This window comes from Macaca mulatta, chromosome 9, assembly GCF_049350105.2.
Source record: "Macaca mulatta isolate MMU2019108-1 chromosome 9, T2T-MMU8v2.0, whole genome shotgun sequence".
In the NCBI taxonomy this organism is placed as follows: Eukaryota; Metazoa; Chordata; class Mammalia; order Primates; family Cercopithecidae; genus Macaca; species Macaca mulatta.
Window position 1 is genome coordinate 135,065,930 of NC_133414.1, and position 18,034 is coordinate 135,083,963.

The 18,034-nt window shown below is 41.5% G+C and overlaps 1 protein-coding gene across 2 annotated transcripts in view; it reads left to right on the forward strand.

Annotated features, from left to right (window-relative positions):
- The first annotated feature begins 35 nt into the window (after positions 1-35).
- Positions 36-18,034, forward strand: part of ACADSB (acyl-CoA dehydrogenase short/branched chain) — a 41,673-nt gene continuing 23,674 nt past the window's right edge. Inside the window, exons 1-2 of one of the 2 annotated variants that reach the window (XM_077945230.1) lie at positions 96-177; positions 17,547-17,842. Coding sequence is in view for 1 of the 2 variants with exons in the window: in NM_001261772.1 (NP_001248701.1) it covers positions 136-177 (42 nt within the window). In the remaining variant the exon portion in view is untranslated. 2 annotated transcript variants of the gene reach the window in all.

The following is an 18,034-nucleotide window of genomic DNA, read 5'->3' on the forward strand; positions in this document are numbered from 1 at the left end:
CCGTAGGCAGCAGTGGGCAGGGATTAAGGGGGGGTGTGTGCGGGGCGGGTACTGAGTGGGCGGGGCCTAGCTCGCGTAGCTCCCACAGGCTGACTAGTTACCCAGAGGCGCTGAACCGAGAGGCCTGCGGCGACGATGGAAAGCCTGGCAGTGCGGCTGCTGCGCGGCAGCAGGCTGGTGAGTGCGTTCGAGGCTGGCGTCCTGGGGGCCCAGGGCGACCTTGGCCCCTGGCATGACAGCTGGCAGAGCCTTCTAACGGGCCTCGGGGCGCCAGCCTGAGCCCCTCTCCACGTCGTGGGCCCATCTCCCCAGACCCTTGACCCGCGGGCAGCCCACGACCCCGACCCCCTTCAGGCCTCTGGGGGCGGCAGCTAGTGGCAAGGGGGTCGGGGCTGTCTAGAAGCTGCTTTGGCGGAGCAAGCGCCTTCAGTGGAGTCGGAGGGTCGCGTCAACAAGATGTCCTTTGCAGGCCGTTGCGTCCTGAGAGCAACTGAGTCTTGATCTCTGGATCTCTGGATACATTTTGCACAGGTGTTACCTCCCTGATGCCCTAACCCACCTTTTCCCCAGTGATTACATTTCACACCCCCTCCCCCCAAAAAAGATTGTTAAAATATAGGCCCAGTCTCATTCTGAGCAGGGTGTCTCCCTGTTCTTCCTTCCGCGGCCCCGCTCAAAGGTAGTAAGGGACTTCGGAGTTGTTCGGGCTTCCCGGCCAGGGATAGAGTTCCCTCTGCCCCTTATCTTATGTCTGGAGCCTGGGTTTCTTCCGTGGATAGACTCACCGCGGCCCAGGGGAGCCTGTGCCGGTCCCTCTTCCATGAACTTAAGCTGAAACCAGCCTTTTGTGCTTAATTCTGATCTCTGCACCTACACAAACTGTTGGTTCTTTAACAGCCCCTGTGTTAAACATCCTATGCTCTTCACCCCTTGGACCTATTATATAGCATGCTTTCCAGAACATACACATTTGGATACACTTGTGTTTGTCAGTACACTTCACTAGGAATTTTCCCACTGCTTACGTGTGCTTTTCGTGTTTCCTTTGCATTTGCTTTAATGAGTTGGGCTTTCCAACTGCTGCTCCAGTCTTATGCCCAGAGGCAGAACTCTTACCTTTTTACTCATTAGAGATAATTAATGTTATTTGTTTTACAGGCCTGAAATACAATAAAAAAATAGTAAGTGATTATTGTTTAATACTGTTTATAATTGTTGGTTAATAACTTAGCAAAGAAAATTTCCTTGGTTTTACCATTTGACTTTGTTTTAGAGCCAAAATTTATTGACCACATAATCTGTGGTAGGCACGTTCTCATTCTACCTGAGTCATCTCAATTCTCACAATCATCTCAACAGGTAGTTTAATCTTGCAGATGCAGCGGTTGATGCTGAAAAAGAATAACTTGCCCACAGATAGAAAGTGATAGAGCTGGTATTCGAACTCTGGTCTGATTCTAAACTTAACCTTCATATACTACTGTCTCCCCTTCCTTACAGATACCAAAAGCCTATTTTGTTTGGACTTTTGGTTTATTGTGGCTTATAGTCCTTTATAGTTTTTTAAGCTCTTTTACATAAATTAGCCAAATTTATTGAACGTCGACTGTAGCATAGTGGTTAAGAACGTGGGTTCTGCAGCTAGGCTGCTTGGGTCTGAACCCAGGCCCTCTCACTTCCTAGTGGTATAAGCTTGGACAAGTTATGCTTTGGGTCTCGGTTTTCCGATCTGTAAATGGAGAGAATAATTGTGCCTATTCCAAAACTGGTGTGAAAATTAAATGAGTTCATATGTTCATGTGAGGCACTTAGAATAGTGCTTGGCATATAGTCAGCTCTCGATAAATATCAGCTCTTACTGCCACGCACGAAGCATTGTGTGCTACGGCAGATGTAATAATGAGTAAAACACTCTACCTTCAAGAAGTTTATCTTTTAGAGAAGAGGTTAGAACTATATGGAACTAACCTCATATCACGTAGGTGTGGAACAAATCCTAAGGGGCTAAATCCTAAATCTGCGTGCAGATTCAGAAGATAGAAATGACTAGGACCATTGGGAAGTGATAGGCTCTTTGGAAGCTGGGTTAGAGTTTAGGAGGGGAAAGGAATGGTCGGAAAACTGCAACAAAAGGGGACTGAGGCCATTTTAGGGAATTGGGGATTGATCCTTTTGGATTGTGAAGAGCCACTGAAGGTCAAGAGCTTTGGAGTTTCCTAGTGCCACAGGGTAAGTAGATTGCTGTGGACACAGGTGGCATGGAGTGGGAAGAAATGCAAGGTAGGGCTAATTTTGGTTTCTATCCAGAGGCAAATAGAGAGCTAGCATTTACTCACTTATTGTAGACCAGGGACAGCATTTTACACCCACTACCCTATTTACTCTTCCTGTAAACTTCTGAATTAGGTATATTAGTGGCTTCATTTTGCAAATGAACTCGGAGGCAATAACCAGTGTTCCCGAGTCACACAACAATCAGATTGCAACACTGGCCTTCTCAGAAGGTCTCTCCTAGTCCTGCAGATGGATTAGAACTGCCCTGTCCATTTGGTCTAAGCAAGCCAGTTAGTGGAGAATTGGACCTTGTAGTTAACCTGTGGTTCCAAAGCATTTTAATGTAGCTTGATATCATTTTTTTTTTTTTTTGAGACGGTGTCTCACTCTGTCGCCCAGGTTGGAGTGCAGTGGCGCGATCTCAGCTCACTGCAACCTATGCCACCCAGGTTCGAGTGATTCTCCTGCCCAAGTAGCTGGGATTACAGGTGCCTGCCACCATGCCCGGCTAATTTTTGTAGTTTTAGTACAGATGTGGTTTCACCATTTTGGCCAGGCTGGTCTCGAACTCTTAACCTCGTGATCCACCTGCCACGGCCTCCCAAAGTGCTGAGTGGTGTGGTGAGCCACCACACCAGGCCGCTTGATGTCTTTTAAGAGATGATTCTTTTTTTTTTTTTTTTTAACAAGGGCTCACTGTGTTGCCCAGGCTAGAGTGCAGTGGCATGATCATAGCTTACCATAACCTTGAACTCCTGGCTCAGGTGATTCTCTGACTTCAGCTTCCTGGGAGCTGGGACCACAGGCATGCGTCACCACACCTGGCTAATTTTTAAAGTGTTTTGTAGAGATGAAGTCTCACTGTGTTGGCCAGGCTCATCTGGAACTCCTGGCCTCAAGCGATCCTCCCACCTCACTCTCCAAAATGCTGGGATTACAGGCATGAGCCACTGCACCCAGCCAAGAAGAGATTCTTGAAAAATATCCTTGAGGTGATTTCTTGTTCAGTTAATTCTCTGAACATCTGCTAGACAGCAGCTGCCAAAATAGATATAATTCTTGTTGTTCAACTTTTTGCTCTTCAACAAAATCAGAAGTATTTTTTTTGGACATGTATTTGGCATCCAGGTAGAGAGAGCACAAATGGTTTGAACGTGTCCCCCAAAATTCATGTGTTGGAAGCTTGACCCCCAGTGCAGAGGTTTTGAGTGGGGGGCCTAATGGGAAGTGTTTGGGTCATAGGGGAACTGGCCTCGTAAATTATTAATGCTGGTTTCGAGAGAGTGAGTTCCTCATAAAAGGACAACTTTGGCCTTCTCTTGCTCTCTCTTTCTCTCCCCTCATTTCTCACTCTCTCTTACCCTCTCTCACCCTCTTGCCTTTCTCTATGGAATGACACACCTCTTAGCCTGAGAACTTGGAACAGCTGACTCATCATAAATGTTCTTAAATACTTAGAACAGCTGACTCATAACAAATCCTCAGTAAACATTAGCTATTTTTAAAATTAATTAAGTTAGTTTGTTAGTTTTTTAGAGACAGGATCTTGTTCTGTCACCCAGGCTGGAGTGCAGTGATACAGATCATGGCTCACTGCAGCTTCAAACTCCTGGACTCAAGTGATCCTCCTGCCTTGGCCTCCAAAAGTGTTGGGATTGCGGGCATGAGCCACTGTGCCTGATTCTTAAAAGAGCAAGGCATTGTTAGGAATTCCTAAAGACTAGAATGAAGAATCAGAGACTGGTAGATGGGAAAAGTTGTGTTTTTAGCAGTTTTGGAGAATACCTAAAACCGAAGCTATTATTTCTGGAGAAAGCAAGCAGAGGTTGGACAGATTCTGGTGTAGAAGTTTTGGCTTGGGGATATGAAATTGGGATCAACTTAAAATCTAATCCATTGACACACTGCTAATAAAGGCATACCCAAGACTGGGTAATTTATAAAGAAAAAGAGATTTGATGGATTCACAGTTCCACATGGCTGGCAAGGCCACACAATTGTGGTGAGGAAGGTGAAGGAGGAGCAAAGGCACATCTTACATAGTGGCAGGCAAGAGAGAAGTGCAGAGGAATTGCCCTTTATAAAACAATCAGATCTTGTGAGACTTACTCACTATCATGAGAACAACATGGGAACACCCCACCCCCATGATTCAGTTACCTTCCACTGGGTCCCTGTCATGACACATAGGGATTATGGGAGCTACAATTAAAGATGAGATTTGGGTGGGGACACAGCCAAACCATATCAAGCAGGTATAAACAATTTGGCATAGGAAATCAAAATCAAAACTGAATATAGTGTTAAGTGTTTTTTCATTAAATTCTAATAAATTGCTGACACAATTCTCATAAGCCATATCAATTCCTGTAATTTTAAAGCCCATAAAGTAGTTTAATTTTCCTTTGGGGGTGGTGAGAGAATTTGTTTAAACTTCATTTCAGATAATTGTAGATTTTCATGCAGTAATAAGAAATATGGAGAGATCCTGCATCTTGTTATCTGATTTGCCCCTGTGGTAACACTTTATCAAACTATAGTACAATATCACAACCAAGAAATTGACATTGATACTGTCAACCTAAATAACAGAAAGAGGCTCTCTGAAAGAAAAGATGCTTATTTGGGAATAGAGCATTGCAATGGAAATACACGTTCCATAGGATTACATAATTGTTTTAAAATAATTATAGTTGGCTACAAGATCAATAACAAGGATGATGCAGGTCCGGGGTTGGACAGGTAGTTACTGGGGCAGATAGGCCTTGCAGAAGTATTTTTTCTGTAAGGTTGTGATGGCCTTTGTGCAATATTTTGGTGTTTGCAATCTTTGGTGATAGTTTTTGATCAGGCTTGCAAATATGAGAACCCTTTTTTCATGGCCTTCCCTCACTCTATTTGTCAAGGTTGTTGTGTCTGTTTGTTTGTTTGTTTTACATTAGTGACTCCATTTTGATTCTGACAACTTTTACAATACAACACACCAAGCTTTTTCAGATATTCTGTTTTCCATGTATATGTGTGTGTAGGACTGTGCAGTTTTATCACATATGTTTGTGTATCCACCGCTATAGTCAAGCTACAGACAGTTCCAACAGTGTAAGGATTGTGTTGTTTGTCCTCTTACAACCCCTCGCTACCCCTAACCTCCTGTCCTGGTCTCTAATCCCCGGTAAACACGAATCTCTAGCTCTATAAATTTGTCATTTCAAGAATATTAGATAAATAGAATCATCCAGTCTTTTTTTTGTTTTTTTGCTGAATAGAATTTATTGTAGGAGAAGGAAAAAATGTTCATCCACCCTCTTGGGTTCAGTGACTGGGGCTTGGAAATTAAATAACAAAAGACAGATTAATAGTAGTAAAAGGTTTATTTCCTATGCATAATGAGCAAGTACCTGGCTCATAAAATGGTTAAAGGGTTTATATACTTATATTTATACTTATATTTACATGTTTATATATCTATATTTACATCTTTTCATGCAGTTATAAAAAGAAATACAGAGAGATCCTGCATCTTGTTATCTGATTTGCCCCTGTGGTAACATTATCCTAACCTTTATGTACCTAATAATATCCTTAGGTATATAAAGGAAGGGGAGAAAGGGCCTCTATAGGACAAACAAATAGGTCCCCTTGGGAAAGACAAACAGATTTTTAGGAAAACAAATAGGTGGTAAGAAATTGTGTAATAACATTTGCCTATCCATCTTCAGGGCCAAAAACTCCCCAGTAGGGGGAATTTCTGATAGCCTCATTTCCTGGAGGTCGCTGCTTTTAGTCAGATAAGGGAAGCTCCTAGAAGGCTTTTCCTCCACTTGTTGAATCTCAGATGTCTTCAGCTTAAAAGAAGCATTATGGCAACTCTGGGATTCCAAATGGGTCCCTGCACCATGATAGGGATGTACCACAGATGTTTAGCCATTCACCCACTGAAGGACATCTGGACTGTTTCCAGTTTTTTACTGTTGTGGCTAAAGCTGCTGTGGACATTTGTGCACAGGTCTTTGAACTTATGTTCTTACTTCTCTTGAATAAATACAAAAGAGTACAACTGCTGGGTCATATGATAATTGCATAAGAAACAGCTAAACTGTTTTCCAGAGTGACTGTACCATTTTACATTCCCAAAAACAATGTATGAGAGATCCATTTTCTCATCTCCCTTGCCAGTGCAGCAAATCAAAATATTTAACCCCAAAATATACTTCGACATATTTTGAAATGGTTGCCATAGTGCCAGCAGACCAGCCTGATCAACATGGTGAAACCCCGTCTCTACTAAAAATACAAAAATTAACTGGGTGTGGTGGCATGTGCCTGTAATCCCATCTACTTGGGAGGCTGAGGCAGGAGAATCGCTTGAACCTGGGAGGTGGAGGTTGCAGTGAGCCGAGATCGTGCCACTGCACTCCAGCCTGCGCAACAGAGCAAGACTCTATCTCAATAAATAAATAAATAAATAAATAAATAAGAAGACTTAGCTTTCCAAACAATCTGTCTCCTGTCTTCTTCTTCTATTCAGTAGTTTATTTGCAAGGCAATAATAGTGTCACAGGTTCAATCCTGGCTTGGGTATTTCATTATCTTTTACAATTACATGAAAATTTTGTTCAAGGGAGAGAAAGCCAAATTTCCCCCCTGCATTGGTCCACCGTTAATATCAACCCCAGTATTTTATTTTTTAAATGAAACCTTATAGACAAATCCATTCAATCTTAATCAGAATGACCATAAGATGGGATTCTCATAATCTCTTTATACATTTTTGTTAAAGAGCAGATCAGTGCCTTAAGAAAACCTTGTGCTTTTATTCCAATGCTCAATTTTTGGAAAAATAAAATAATACCCTTTTGAATGTAGTCAGTATGTTCACACAGAGAATTTCTTTTACAAGATTAATTTTTACAAACCTTCCACAACTCATTCAAACCTTTAGCTTTATCTTATTTAACTGAAAACAATCCTTTAACCGTCTAAACTAGGCAAAAATTTACGTTCCCATGGCTTCTTATAATCTTTTACCAAAAACATATTTTACTTTCTTTACACAACTTGCATGTCTTTTTTATATAAACATCACACACATAACACATATATAACTACACAGATAGACAAAAGATGCAGTAGTTGTAAGATTTTTCGTCTGTCAATCTACTAATTGGATTACTGGCCTCAGGGTGGAGCTCTTCACAAAACAGGGCCAGGAAAACACACAGTTTCTACGGCTTAATAAGCAGGTATAACTGGAAGACAAGAATAGATTTTGAGAGGGATCTATCATAGCACTTTTAATTCTTGGGGTTCTGAGGAAAACAGGATTTTTTCCCCCAAAATAGGGTCCTTGATGACTTTTCTGTTTTTCCCAAGGAGTCCCATGCTCTCCGAAGTTATCTTAGGGCCTCTCGTGTGCATTAAGAGTGGCAAGATGAAATGGAGAAAAATAGTCAACTGTGAAGAGAATAAAAAAAAAAAGAACTTCTTTCCAGCAAAACAAGATCCAAGAAGAGAAAAAAAATACGTAAAGGCCTTTTAAGTATACATATAGCTTAAATATCCACTTTTAATTAGGCTTTTTTTTTTTTTTTTTTTTTTTGAGACGAGTCTTGCTCTGTCTTAATTAGGCTTTTAACCATAGTGCTCTATTAAAAAAAAATCCTTTTAAATCTCCTATTACCCAATTCTAGCCATGCCAAGTGGCCAGTATTTCTGGCTTTGAACTTTACCAAAGGTAACCTCCCAGGTGCTCAGAGAAAGGAACATTTGAGCTAGTTCATGGAGGGGAAGAGAATCAGCAAATGGCAAATGTCACACAGATATCAAACCAGAAACGACTCATTCCCCAAGCCAGGATTGAACCTGTGACACCACTGTAAAACGGTGAAGCCACAGCTACTGAGCCACAGCATTGGACAATCTCCATTGCCCCTCCCAGAAGGAGTCTAGAGTAGTTAATTTTGAGTTTGCAAAGACTTCCAACTACTTAAGATGATTTTACAGCTAACTATGACATGAACGCCAAAATTCCTGGTCTGGGTGGTGGAGACTGAGAGAAAGTACTGCACATGGTTATGAGGGAACCTTTTCAAATCTGTAATTTGAACTAACTTTTAGATAACTTCTGAATTACACAAAATTCTACTTTTTCTCACTAATAACACAACCCTTTCTGGCGTATTTTGTATTCAGAATTATGTGTTAATTAGAATTCTTATCCTTAGTAACCCAAGGATATCCTTAGTAACCTGAAACTTTAATGAAACCATAAAAAAAAAAAAAACCAAGAAATTCTGAAGTATCAGATATGGACATTTATAGATAAGAACATTTGCACAATTTTAGAAACATATTTCCCCATATCACAACCCTTTCTTTTTTTTTTTTTTTTTTTTTTGAGACGGAGTCTTGCTCTGTCGCCCAGGCTGGAGTGCAGTGGCGCGATCTCGGCTCACTGCAAGCTCCGCCTCCCGGGTTTATGCCATTCTCCTGGCTCAGCCTCCCGAGTAGCTGGGACTACAGGCACCCGCCACCTCGCCTGGCTAATTTTTTGTATTTTTAGTAGAGACGGGGTTTCACCGTGGTCTTGATCTCCTGACCTTGTGATCCACCCGCCTCAGCCTCCCAAAGTGCTGGGATTACAGGCGTGAGCCACCGCGCCCGGCTCACAACCCTTTCTTAATTGAAAATGACCCAGATAGTAAATGAGCATCAAAATTAAGATTTTAATTTACCCAAAAAAGTTTACCTAAAACATTTATCCCCTTTACTGTACTCAATTCCTTCATTTTCAACAGTTTATCTGGATTACTTCTGCAAACTGAAATATTAGACACTATAATTGTTTTAATAGCCAGTGAACATCCAGTGCTCACCTAAACCTAAGTAAGAGCCTCAAAGTTAAATACACAGATATTTTTACCGATAACTCAGAAGACTTGGCTAACAACATTAAATTACTCTCATTTGCCCCCCCCCAAAAAAGACATGCAAATCAAGATCATTTTGTTTTGGCTGGGTTTATAGTTTTATAATCTTGTATGCCAAACCCTGACACCTCAAAATATCTAGTGGAGACAAATATAAAATCCAGAAAAAAATGTATGTTGACAATTCTGAAGGCATTTCTAGTTTTGTTTTATCAATAGTTTTCAAACCAGCTTGTTTATACTTAAGTCATGTGAACTTGAAATTTTCTTAGACTTGTGTACTTAATTTATGAGCACTCTTTTAATTATAAGCCAATTTGGTAGACACAACATTTAATAGTAAGTATATATACAAATAAACACATCTAGACAGGTACACACACACACACACACACACACACACACACACACAAAGATCCAATAGCTTTTACCTCGGAACTCTAGCCGTGAGATAGCAATACAGGCTTAACAGTTTTACTTTGTATGCCCCAATAGATAATCCAATGAAGGCTGTGAACCAAAATTGTGGGTAAAGCAGTTTCCATGGCAGTTTGGTTTTTAAAGGGCAAACCTCCCCAGGCTCCAAAGAACACTGGGGCCAAACAGCACCAAAGGAGAGCATCACTCATTAACCAGGCCCCCTGCTTAGAACAGCAGCACAAAAACCTGCCTGGGTACATGCAACTCCATCCCACTTTCCCATTCAGCAGCAAACTCCAGATTGCAAACAATATTGGGACCAAACAGTATTGCAGAATTTCCCATTGTCATCTGTGAGAGAAAATTCTAAGGAGGGCTTAGTACTGGACCTCAGAACCTCTGCCTAGGGTGTCCCCTTTGGAGAGGTTGAAGTCTGGAGTTCGATCCCCTGAGGCATCCCCCTTTGGGATCCACTCTTAGAGTGTCAGATGTCTCTGACCTTAGGTGGGCACCAATCCCACTTTGCATGTTTTCCCTCCAGAGGCAATGGCCTACTATGAGCTTTCCTTTGGTTCCTGGGTGTAATCCCCAACTTTTAGCATCCTCATAATTTGATAAGGCCTTGCTTTCCCATGCTTCCCATTCCACTAAAGTGATAGTCATGAACTGTAATGATAGGCACTGGAGGCTGAGTGGGTTCTTTTGTCCTTAGCCAGTCAAATAGGGGAAGGGAAGAATTTAGCATAAGAAGAGAAGTCGAATGTGTTCGAGTTCACTCCAGATTAGCTGCGCCACATGTAGGGATCAGGGACCACAACCGGAAATGATAGAAAAGAGTCCTTATCTCTTCCAGGGAGGGCAACTATCCTTATTCACTCCTTGGCCTTTAGGCAACGCTGGAGAGTGGCCCTGGCCAGAAGCCTGCAGTTGCCTCCATGTTTAGATGCTGCCCACCAAGGATCCTGAGTTGGAAAGGAAAAGAGAGAGAGAAGATTCCCCTGGATGGTGCAGAAAGGAAAAGGTGAAAAATAAACCGCACACTTTGGGCTGGCTAACCAAAATATGTTCCCAGTGTAGGGTGTCCAGGTTCTTGGCATTTTGAACAAAGAATTAGACAAAATGCACAAACACAGCAAGCAAAGAATGAAGCAACAAAAGCAGAGATGTATTGAAAATGAAAGCACGCTCCACGGGGTAGGGGCGGGCCCAAGTAAGCAGCTCAAGGGCCCAGTTACAGAATTTTCTGGGATTCAAATATACTCTCGAGGTTTCCCGTTGGTTACTTGGTGTATGATGTTTCCTGCCATAGCTGAAGTAGAGTTACAAAATTATTTACTTGGCTTTAGAAGGTTGGGGGCTTTCCATTTAATTTAGTTCTAGGAAGTCCTTAGGTTCCCTGCCTCCAGACCCTATTTCCTGCCTCAGTCCCAGCTATCCGGGGGACTGAGGTGGTAGGATCACTTGACCCTGGAAAGTTGAGGTTCCAGTGAGCAGTGCTCATGCCACTGCCCTCATGTCTGGGTGACAGAGTGGGACTGTCTTGAAAACAAAAACAAAACAAAACAAATGTTAAACCAGATCACCCTGAAGAAAAAGCAATTAATAAAAATAAAAGGCTTTTAGGCCAGGCACGGTCGCTCATGCCTGCAATCACTGCACTTTGTGGGGGCCAAGCCACAAGGATCGCTTGAATCTACGAGTTTGACATCAGCCTGGGCAACATAGCAAGACCTTGTCTCCGCAACAACAACAATGACAAAAAATTAGCTGGGAAAGGTGTGCATCTATAGTCCCAGCTACTTGGAAGGCTGAGGTGGGAGGATCACCTGAGTCCAGGAGGTCAATACTACAGTCAGCTGTGATCACATCACTGCACTCCAGCCTGGGTGACAAAGTGAGACCCTGTCACAAAAATAAATAAATAAATAAAATAATGTATTTGCGTGGCAAAACAACCAAAACTATAAGTGAAGTCAAAAGACAAATCACAACCTGGCTTTTTTAAAAGTTGCAATTTCTGCCACGAAAGAGCCAATTTCCCTAATTTGTATAAAGTTCCTAGAAATCAATGGGAACAGAAAAGACATTTAATAGAAAAATGGGCAAAGAACATGAATAAGCTGTATGCAGAAAAAGAAATACAAATAGTTTGTAGACATATGAAAACATGCTCAAACGCATAGGAAGAGAAGCACAAATATAAGAATGCCTGGCCCAGTGTGGTGGTGGCTCACGCCTGTAATCCCAACACTTTGGGAGGCTGAGGTGGGTGGATCACCTGAGGTCAGGAGTTGGAGACCAGCCTGGCCAACATGGTGAAACCCTGTCTCTACTAAAAATACAAAAATTAGCCAGGCGTGGTGGTGGGCACCTGTAATCCCAGCTACGCAGGAGGCTGAATCAGGAGAATTGCTTGAACCCAAGCAGTTCTTGGGGGGAGGTTGCAGTGAGCCAAGATGGCACCACTGCACTCCAGCCTGGGAGACAGAGTGAGACTCCGTCTCAAAACAAACAAACAAAGAAAAGAACACCTTGTGTTACAAATTTTCACCTATCAGATTGGCACAAAAATTTAAATATTAAAACAGCATACTGTTTTGGCCAAGGCTCTGATTAAACAGAACTAATAATAGTCCACCAAAGTATTATGAAAATTTTAAACTGAAAACATCCAATCAGGCCGCAGGGAAAAACATTATGTAAACTTAAACCAAGTCTTCTGAAAACACAACTGCCTGTGTAAATAAACCTTGTCTCTACTCTTGTTAATCTGTCTATAGTCAGTTCAAAGCCCCTCTATCATCACCATTTAACCTGGTTGGTTAGAGATATATGTAAATGTATCATTCTATGGTATTTTATCACATGTAGATTTGCATAACCACCACCACCATCTAGATGCTCACAAAGATCTCCCTCATTTCAGTTTACTTACAACAAAAGTTCTGTTGTACCTTCCCCAGCCTACCCTACCAACTATTTAAATTTTTTTCTTTTTTTTTTTTTTTTTTTTTTTGAGACGGAGTCTCGCTCTGTAGCCCAGGCTGGAGTGCAGTGGCCGGATCTCAGCTCACTGCAAGCTCTGCCTCCCGGGTTCACGCCATTCTCCGGCCTCAGCCTCCCGAGTAGCTGGGACTACAGGCGCCTGCCACCTCGCCCGGCTAGTTTTTTGTATTTCTTAGTAGAGACGGGGTTTCACCGTGTTAGCCAGGATGGTCTCGATCTCCTGACCTTGTGATCCGCCCGTCTCGGCCTCCCAAAGTGCTGGGATTACAGGCTTGAGCCACCGCGCCCGGCCAACTATTTAAATTTTAAAAAGGAGTGAAAAGGCCCTCTATGTCTTAATATGCAAATATCTCTTGAATATATTGCTACATGAAAAAAAAAAAGGGAAGACACAGAATAGGATACATAGTATGCTACATTTTTGAAAGGGCAGGGAGAAAAATAAGAACGTGTATTCCTATTTGCTTATATTTGTTTTAAGAGAACACTAGAAGGATACATAAGAAGCTAATTTAAAAAAAAAGAAAGAGGTTGCCTATGGGAGAGGTAGAGAAGTGGGCTGGATGGGGATGTGATAACAGGTTTTTTGAGCCTTGTTTGTATGTTGCCTATTAAAACCAGGAGAAAATGTTAAAGCCAACTGGAGAAGGGACGTCATGGGGTAGGGCACGTTCATAGATTACTACTTGAACTCTAAGCCCTAAGTGAATGGTTTGGTTTTTGAAAGTCATAAGATGGGTTGAGTTTTCAGTCTCCAAAGTCATGCATGTTAAACCACAAATTCCAGCCCAAGCTGCACGACAGAATGATCTGGGGTGCTTTTTAGCAGTAAGGATGCCCACGGCAGAGTCTACTCTTGAATCACAATCTTAAATGTTGTGGCTATGATAGCTCTTTTTTAAGTTCTCCAAGTGATACAGCTATGCAGCTGATATGATTTGGCTGTGTCTCTACCCAAATCTTGAATTGTATCTGCTAGAATTGTATCTGCTAGAATTCCCACATGTTGTGGGAGGGACCCAGGGGGAAGTAATTTAACTGTGAGGGCCAGTATTTCCCGTTCTATTCTTTTGATGGTGAATAAGTCTCACGAGATCTGATGTGTTTATCAGGGGTTTCCACTTTTGCTTCTTTCTCATTTTCTGCTGTCACCATATAAGAAGTTCCTTTCGCCTCCTGCCATGGTTTGGAGGCCCTCCCAGCCATATGGAACTGTAAGTCCAATTAAACCTCTTTCTCTTCCCAGTCTCAGGTATGTCTTTATCAACAGTGTGAAAATGGACTAATACGGCTGCCAACGTGGTAACCCCTTGTTCCCACACAACGGGTGTATATGATCCCTTGGCAGATATCAATCCAATGTCCACAACTAAGGAGGTTTAGCAAGGGGATTTTACTACTTGTAACAAGTAAGGAGAACACTGGGATTATTCCCACAACAGTGTCTCCCTGAGCTGGGGGCTGGATCAGGTTTTTGTAAGCATGGGGTAATGAGGTGTGATCTGATTGGATGCTGCAGTGAGGGGATGCCAGGAGGCATGATCTGACCAGATCCTGCCAGGGTGTGACCCGAGCTCATCTCATTAGATCCTTGATCCTGCCATAAACTATCCACTTCTTAGAATAATTAAGTCCTTACTCCTCATTCCGAGCGCTTATGTTCCCTCTGTGGTTGCATGCTTGGTTCATTTGGGTATGCCCAGTTTTATGTGACCTGAGATCTATGGTAACTGAAAAACAACTCACCACTTTGTTACGTAAAAATTGAATCAGATTGGTCTGGGGAGGCTACACACTGATTTAAACCTCAGGGACATTCTTTCTCAGACACTAATAGATTAGTTGGTAAATGCTACTGTAATAAACTAGTTTAATTATTGTAACAATATTCAGCAGTTAGGAGCTTATCCTTAAAATTGTTCTGTGTCATACTGAGCACATTATCTAAAACCTACTTCTAGCTTTTAAAAGCAAGCCTACTTTGAATCCCTTTGAAAACAGGCTGAGCATGGTAGCTTAGGCCTGTAATCCCAGCACTTCAGGAGGCTAAGGCAGAAGGATCACTTGAGGCCAAGAGTTTGAAACTAGCCTGGGTAACATAGCAAGACCCTGTCTCTACAAAAAGTTAAAAAATTAGCTGGGTGTGGTGTCGCACACCTGAAGTCATACCTAGTCAGAAAGCTGAGCTGGGAGGATCGCTTGAACCCAGGAGGTAGAGGCCACAGTGAGCTATGGTCCTGCCACTGCTCTCCATCCTTAGTGACAGAGCAAGACCCTATCTCAAAAAAATAAAATAATAAAATAAAAATGAAATCCCAAAGCATACATGGTTCAGGCAATTGTACATACTTTTAAGTCTTACAATTTTTGCTGGGCATAATGGCTTACAAGTATAATATCAGCACTTTGGGAGGCTAAGACAGGAGGATCACTTGAGGCCAGGAGTTCAAGGCCAGCCTGGGCAACATAGTAAGACCCCATCTCTATTTCTAGAAAAGAAAGAAAAAACTCTGTAAAGTTTCTTAAAGTTTTTTCTTATCAAACATTTCTAATATACAGAAAAAGTCCAAAAATGAATATAACTGATACCCATATCCACACAACCCACCTTTGCTACAGATTTGTTTTAAAGGTTAGTCAAGCGAAGCAATACTACATATTTTTTTAAAAGAAATAAAACAGACCAGGCATGCTGGCTCATGCCTGTAATCCCAGCACTTTGGGAGGTCAAGGTGGGTGGATTGCTTGAGGCCAGGAGTTCAAGACCAGCCTAGCTAACATGGTGAAACCCTGTCTCTACTAAAAATACAAAAATTAGCTGGGCGTGGTGGCATATACCTGTAGTCCCAGCTACTTGGAGACTGAGGCACAAGAATCACTTAAACCCAGGAGGCGGAGTTTGCAGTGAGCTGAAACCACACCACCGCACTCCAGCCGGGGTGATAAAGCAAGATTCTGTCTCAAAAAAAAAGGAGAGAGAGAGAGAGAAAAAAAAAAGAAATAAAACAATGCTAACACAAAACTCACACTTGCACCCTCTCCTCAGATATAACCTCCATCCTGAAGCTCATCTGTATGCTTCCTGTTGGTGTTTTTAAAATTTTGCTATATCTTTATGTCCTCATAAGAATATATACTATCATTTGGTGTTTTAAAGCGTACGTAAATGCTGTCATCCTGAGCAAATCCTCTCGCTAACTGCATCTTTAACTCTATACTGTATTTTCAAGATTTATGCATGTTGATCCACGTAGCTCCCTAGTTCCCTTTAACTGCTATAAGATATTCTGTTGTGTCAATATATGACAATTTATGCATCGCTTTGTTGACAGATAATTGGATTTTTAGTTTTTTGCCTTTACAAAAATCACTGCATCTTTTTGCACATCTCTCCTTGTGCATATGAACTGAAGTAAAATTACTGGGCCTTAGTGTAAATATGTTGTTTTAGTTCACTTTGTGCTGCTGTAACAGAATACAATAGACTGGGTACTTATCAAGAAAACAAATTTATTTCTCATAGTTCTGGAGGATGGGAATTCCAAGATCCATTCACAGGCAGGTTCGGTTGTCCGAGGAAGGCTTTCTTCCCACATCCTCACTTGGCAGAACGGAAGGGCTGGGCTGATGCTGTGTGAAGCCTCTTTTATAAGGGCCTTAGTCTCATTCCCAAGGAGGAGCTCTCATAACCTAATCACCTCTTAAAGGCACCCCCCTCAATACTATGACATTAAATTTCAACATCTGAATTTTAGAAGGGACACATGCAAACCATGGCATATGTTTTTATCTTTGCTGTCACTAAATTGTCCAAAGTGATTGCAACAGTGATTTATATACTCAACCCACAGAGTATAAGAATTTTTCCTTTCTAGCTGGGCATGGTGGCTGACGCCAGTAATCCCAGCACTTTGGGAGGCCGAGGTGGGCGAATCACTTGAGGCCAGGAGTTCGAGACCAGCCTGGCCAACACAGTGAAACCCCGTCTCTACTAAAAATAGAAAAAATTAGCTGGGTGTGGTGGTGCATACCTGTAATCCTAGCTACTCAGGAGGCTGAGGCATGAGAATCACTTGAAGCTAGGAGGCTGAGCTTGCAGTGAGTCGAGATCGTACCATTGCACTCCAGCCTGGGTGACAGAGCGAGACTCTCTCAAAAAAAAAAAAGAAAAAAAAAGAAAAAAATATTTTCTCCTTTCTCCCCACAACCCTTCCTAACTCTTAAGGGTCGAGTAGTTGGGGAGAAGCTTCAGGAGACAACACAACACCTCTGATACATCTTCCTTTGCCTATCATATATTGTGAAAGCTTCTAGGTTTAAAGCACTTTAAGAATGTTTAGAGCAATACTTCATTATGCTGGAGCATAATGGAGGAAGGGAACTAACTCAATTCTTTTACTAACTGGCAAAAGAGCCTTTACCAGAACATTCCACAGTCAGGAGTTCTTAACCTTCTTTGTGTCTTGAATGAAGAATAAACAACAATGTAGTAAAGTTTATAGACCTTTTCTCAATGATTCAAAGTGCATAAAATATAGAGGGTTACAAGGGAATTCTATTTTTTCCCCCAAAGATGCTGGATATAAAAAATACTTTTTAATTGTGATATAGTAATGTGTGTTTGTTAATTAAATAAGATCCGGCAGTAGTTCTATTTACAAATTCAAATTCACTGCGGTGAATTTGAAGTAACGAAGAGCACAAATAATATTTCAAGATATTTGTACCAAATCAATGCGATATAAAAGTATCTGTAATTTCTTATGATGACAGAGTCACAGATACTGCTAAGACTACTGTAACTTGTTGCTTACATTCATAATAGAAGGAAATGCTATATTTTAGTTAGAGGTTAGTGAAATAAGGATGTAATTTTACCCCCGTCCAAGTTCATGGACTTTATTGTTCTGTCCACAGAGGCCCAGACTTGATCATCAACACTTCTAGGTGCAACAGAACTCTGGTCAATTGAGTAAGAAACAGATCAGACTCAAGCTCTGGAAAGTATTTGGCAAGGCATAAATAACCATTATTCCATTCAAGTAGCAATTGCTGTTCTATACAAAAAAATGTGATGATGTGGTGCAATGGGTTATAACTGTGGAAAATCATTTTGATGGAGTGGACACCAAAGCTGCAAAGGCTGAGGTCAACACTGAAGGCCAGGGGACATTAGAAAATCAACATCAAAACATCAGGCTGTGCAGTCAAAGGCAAAGAAAAGAAAAGTTTCTTTTATTAAAGACTGTCATAGTATTAATAAATGGAAAATTTCTTCTGCCAAAAAATGTTAGGTTATATCTCTCAATGCTTTGCTCAAAAATGGATTCCATTCACTTAGCATATTGTCACTGTATTTTATGAAGAGTATCTTTAATAATCTTACCCTGTGTTCCTATATCATT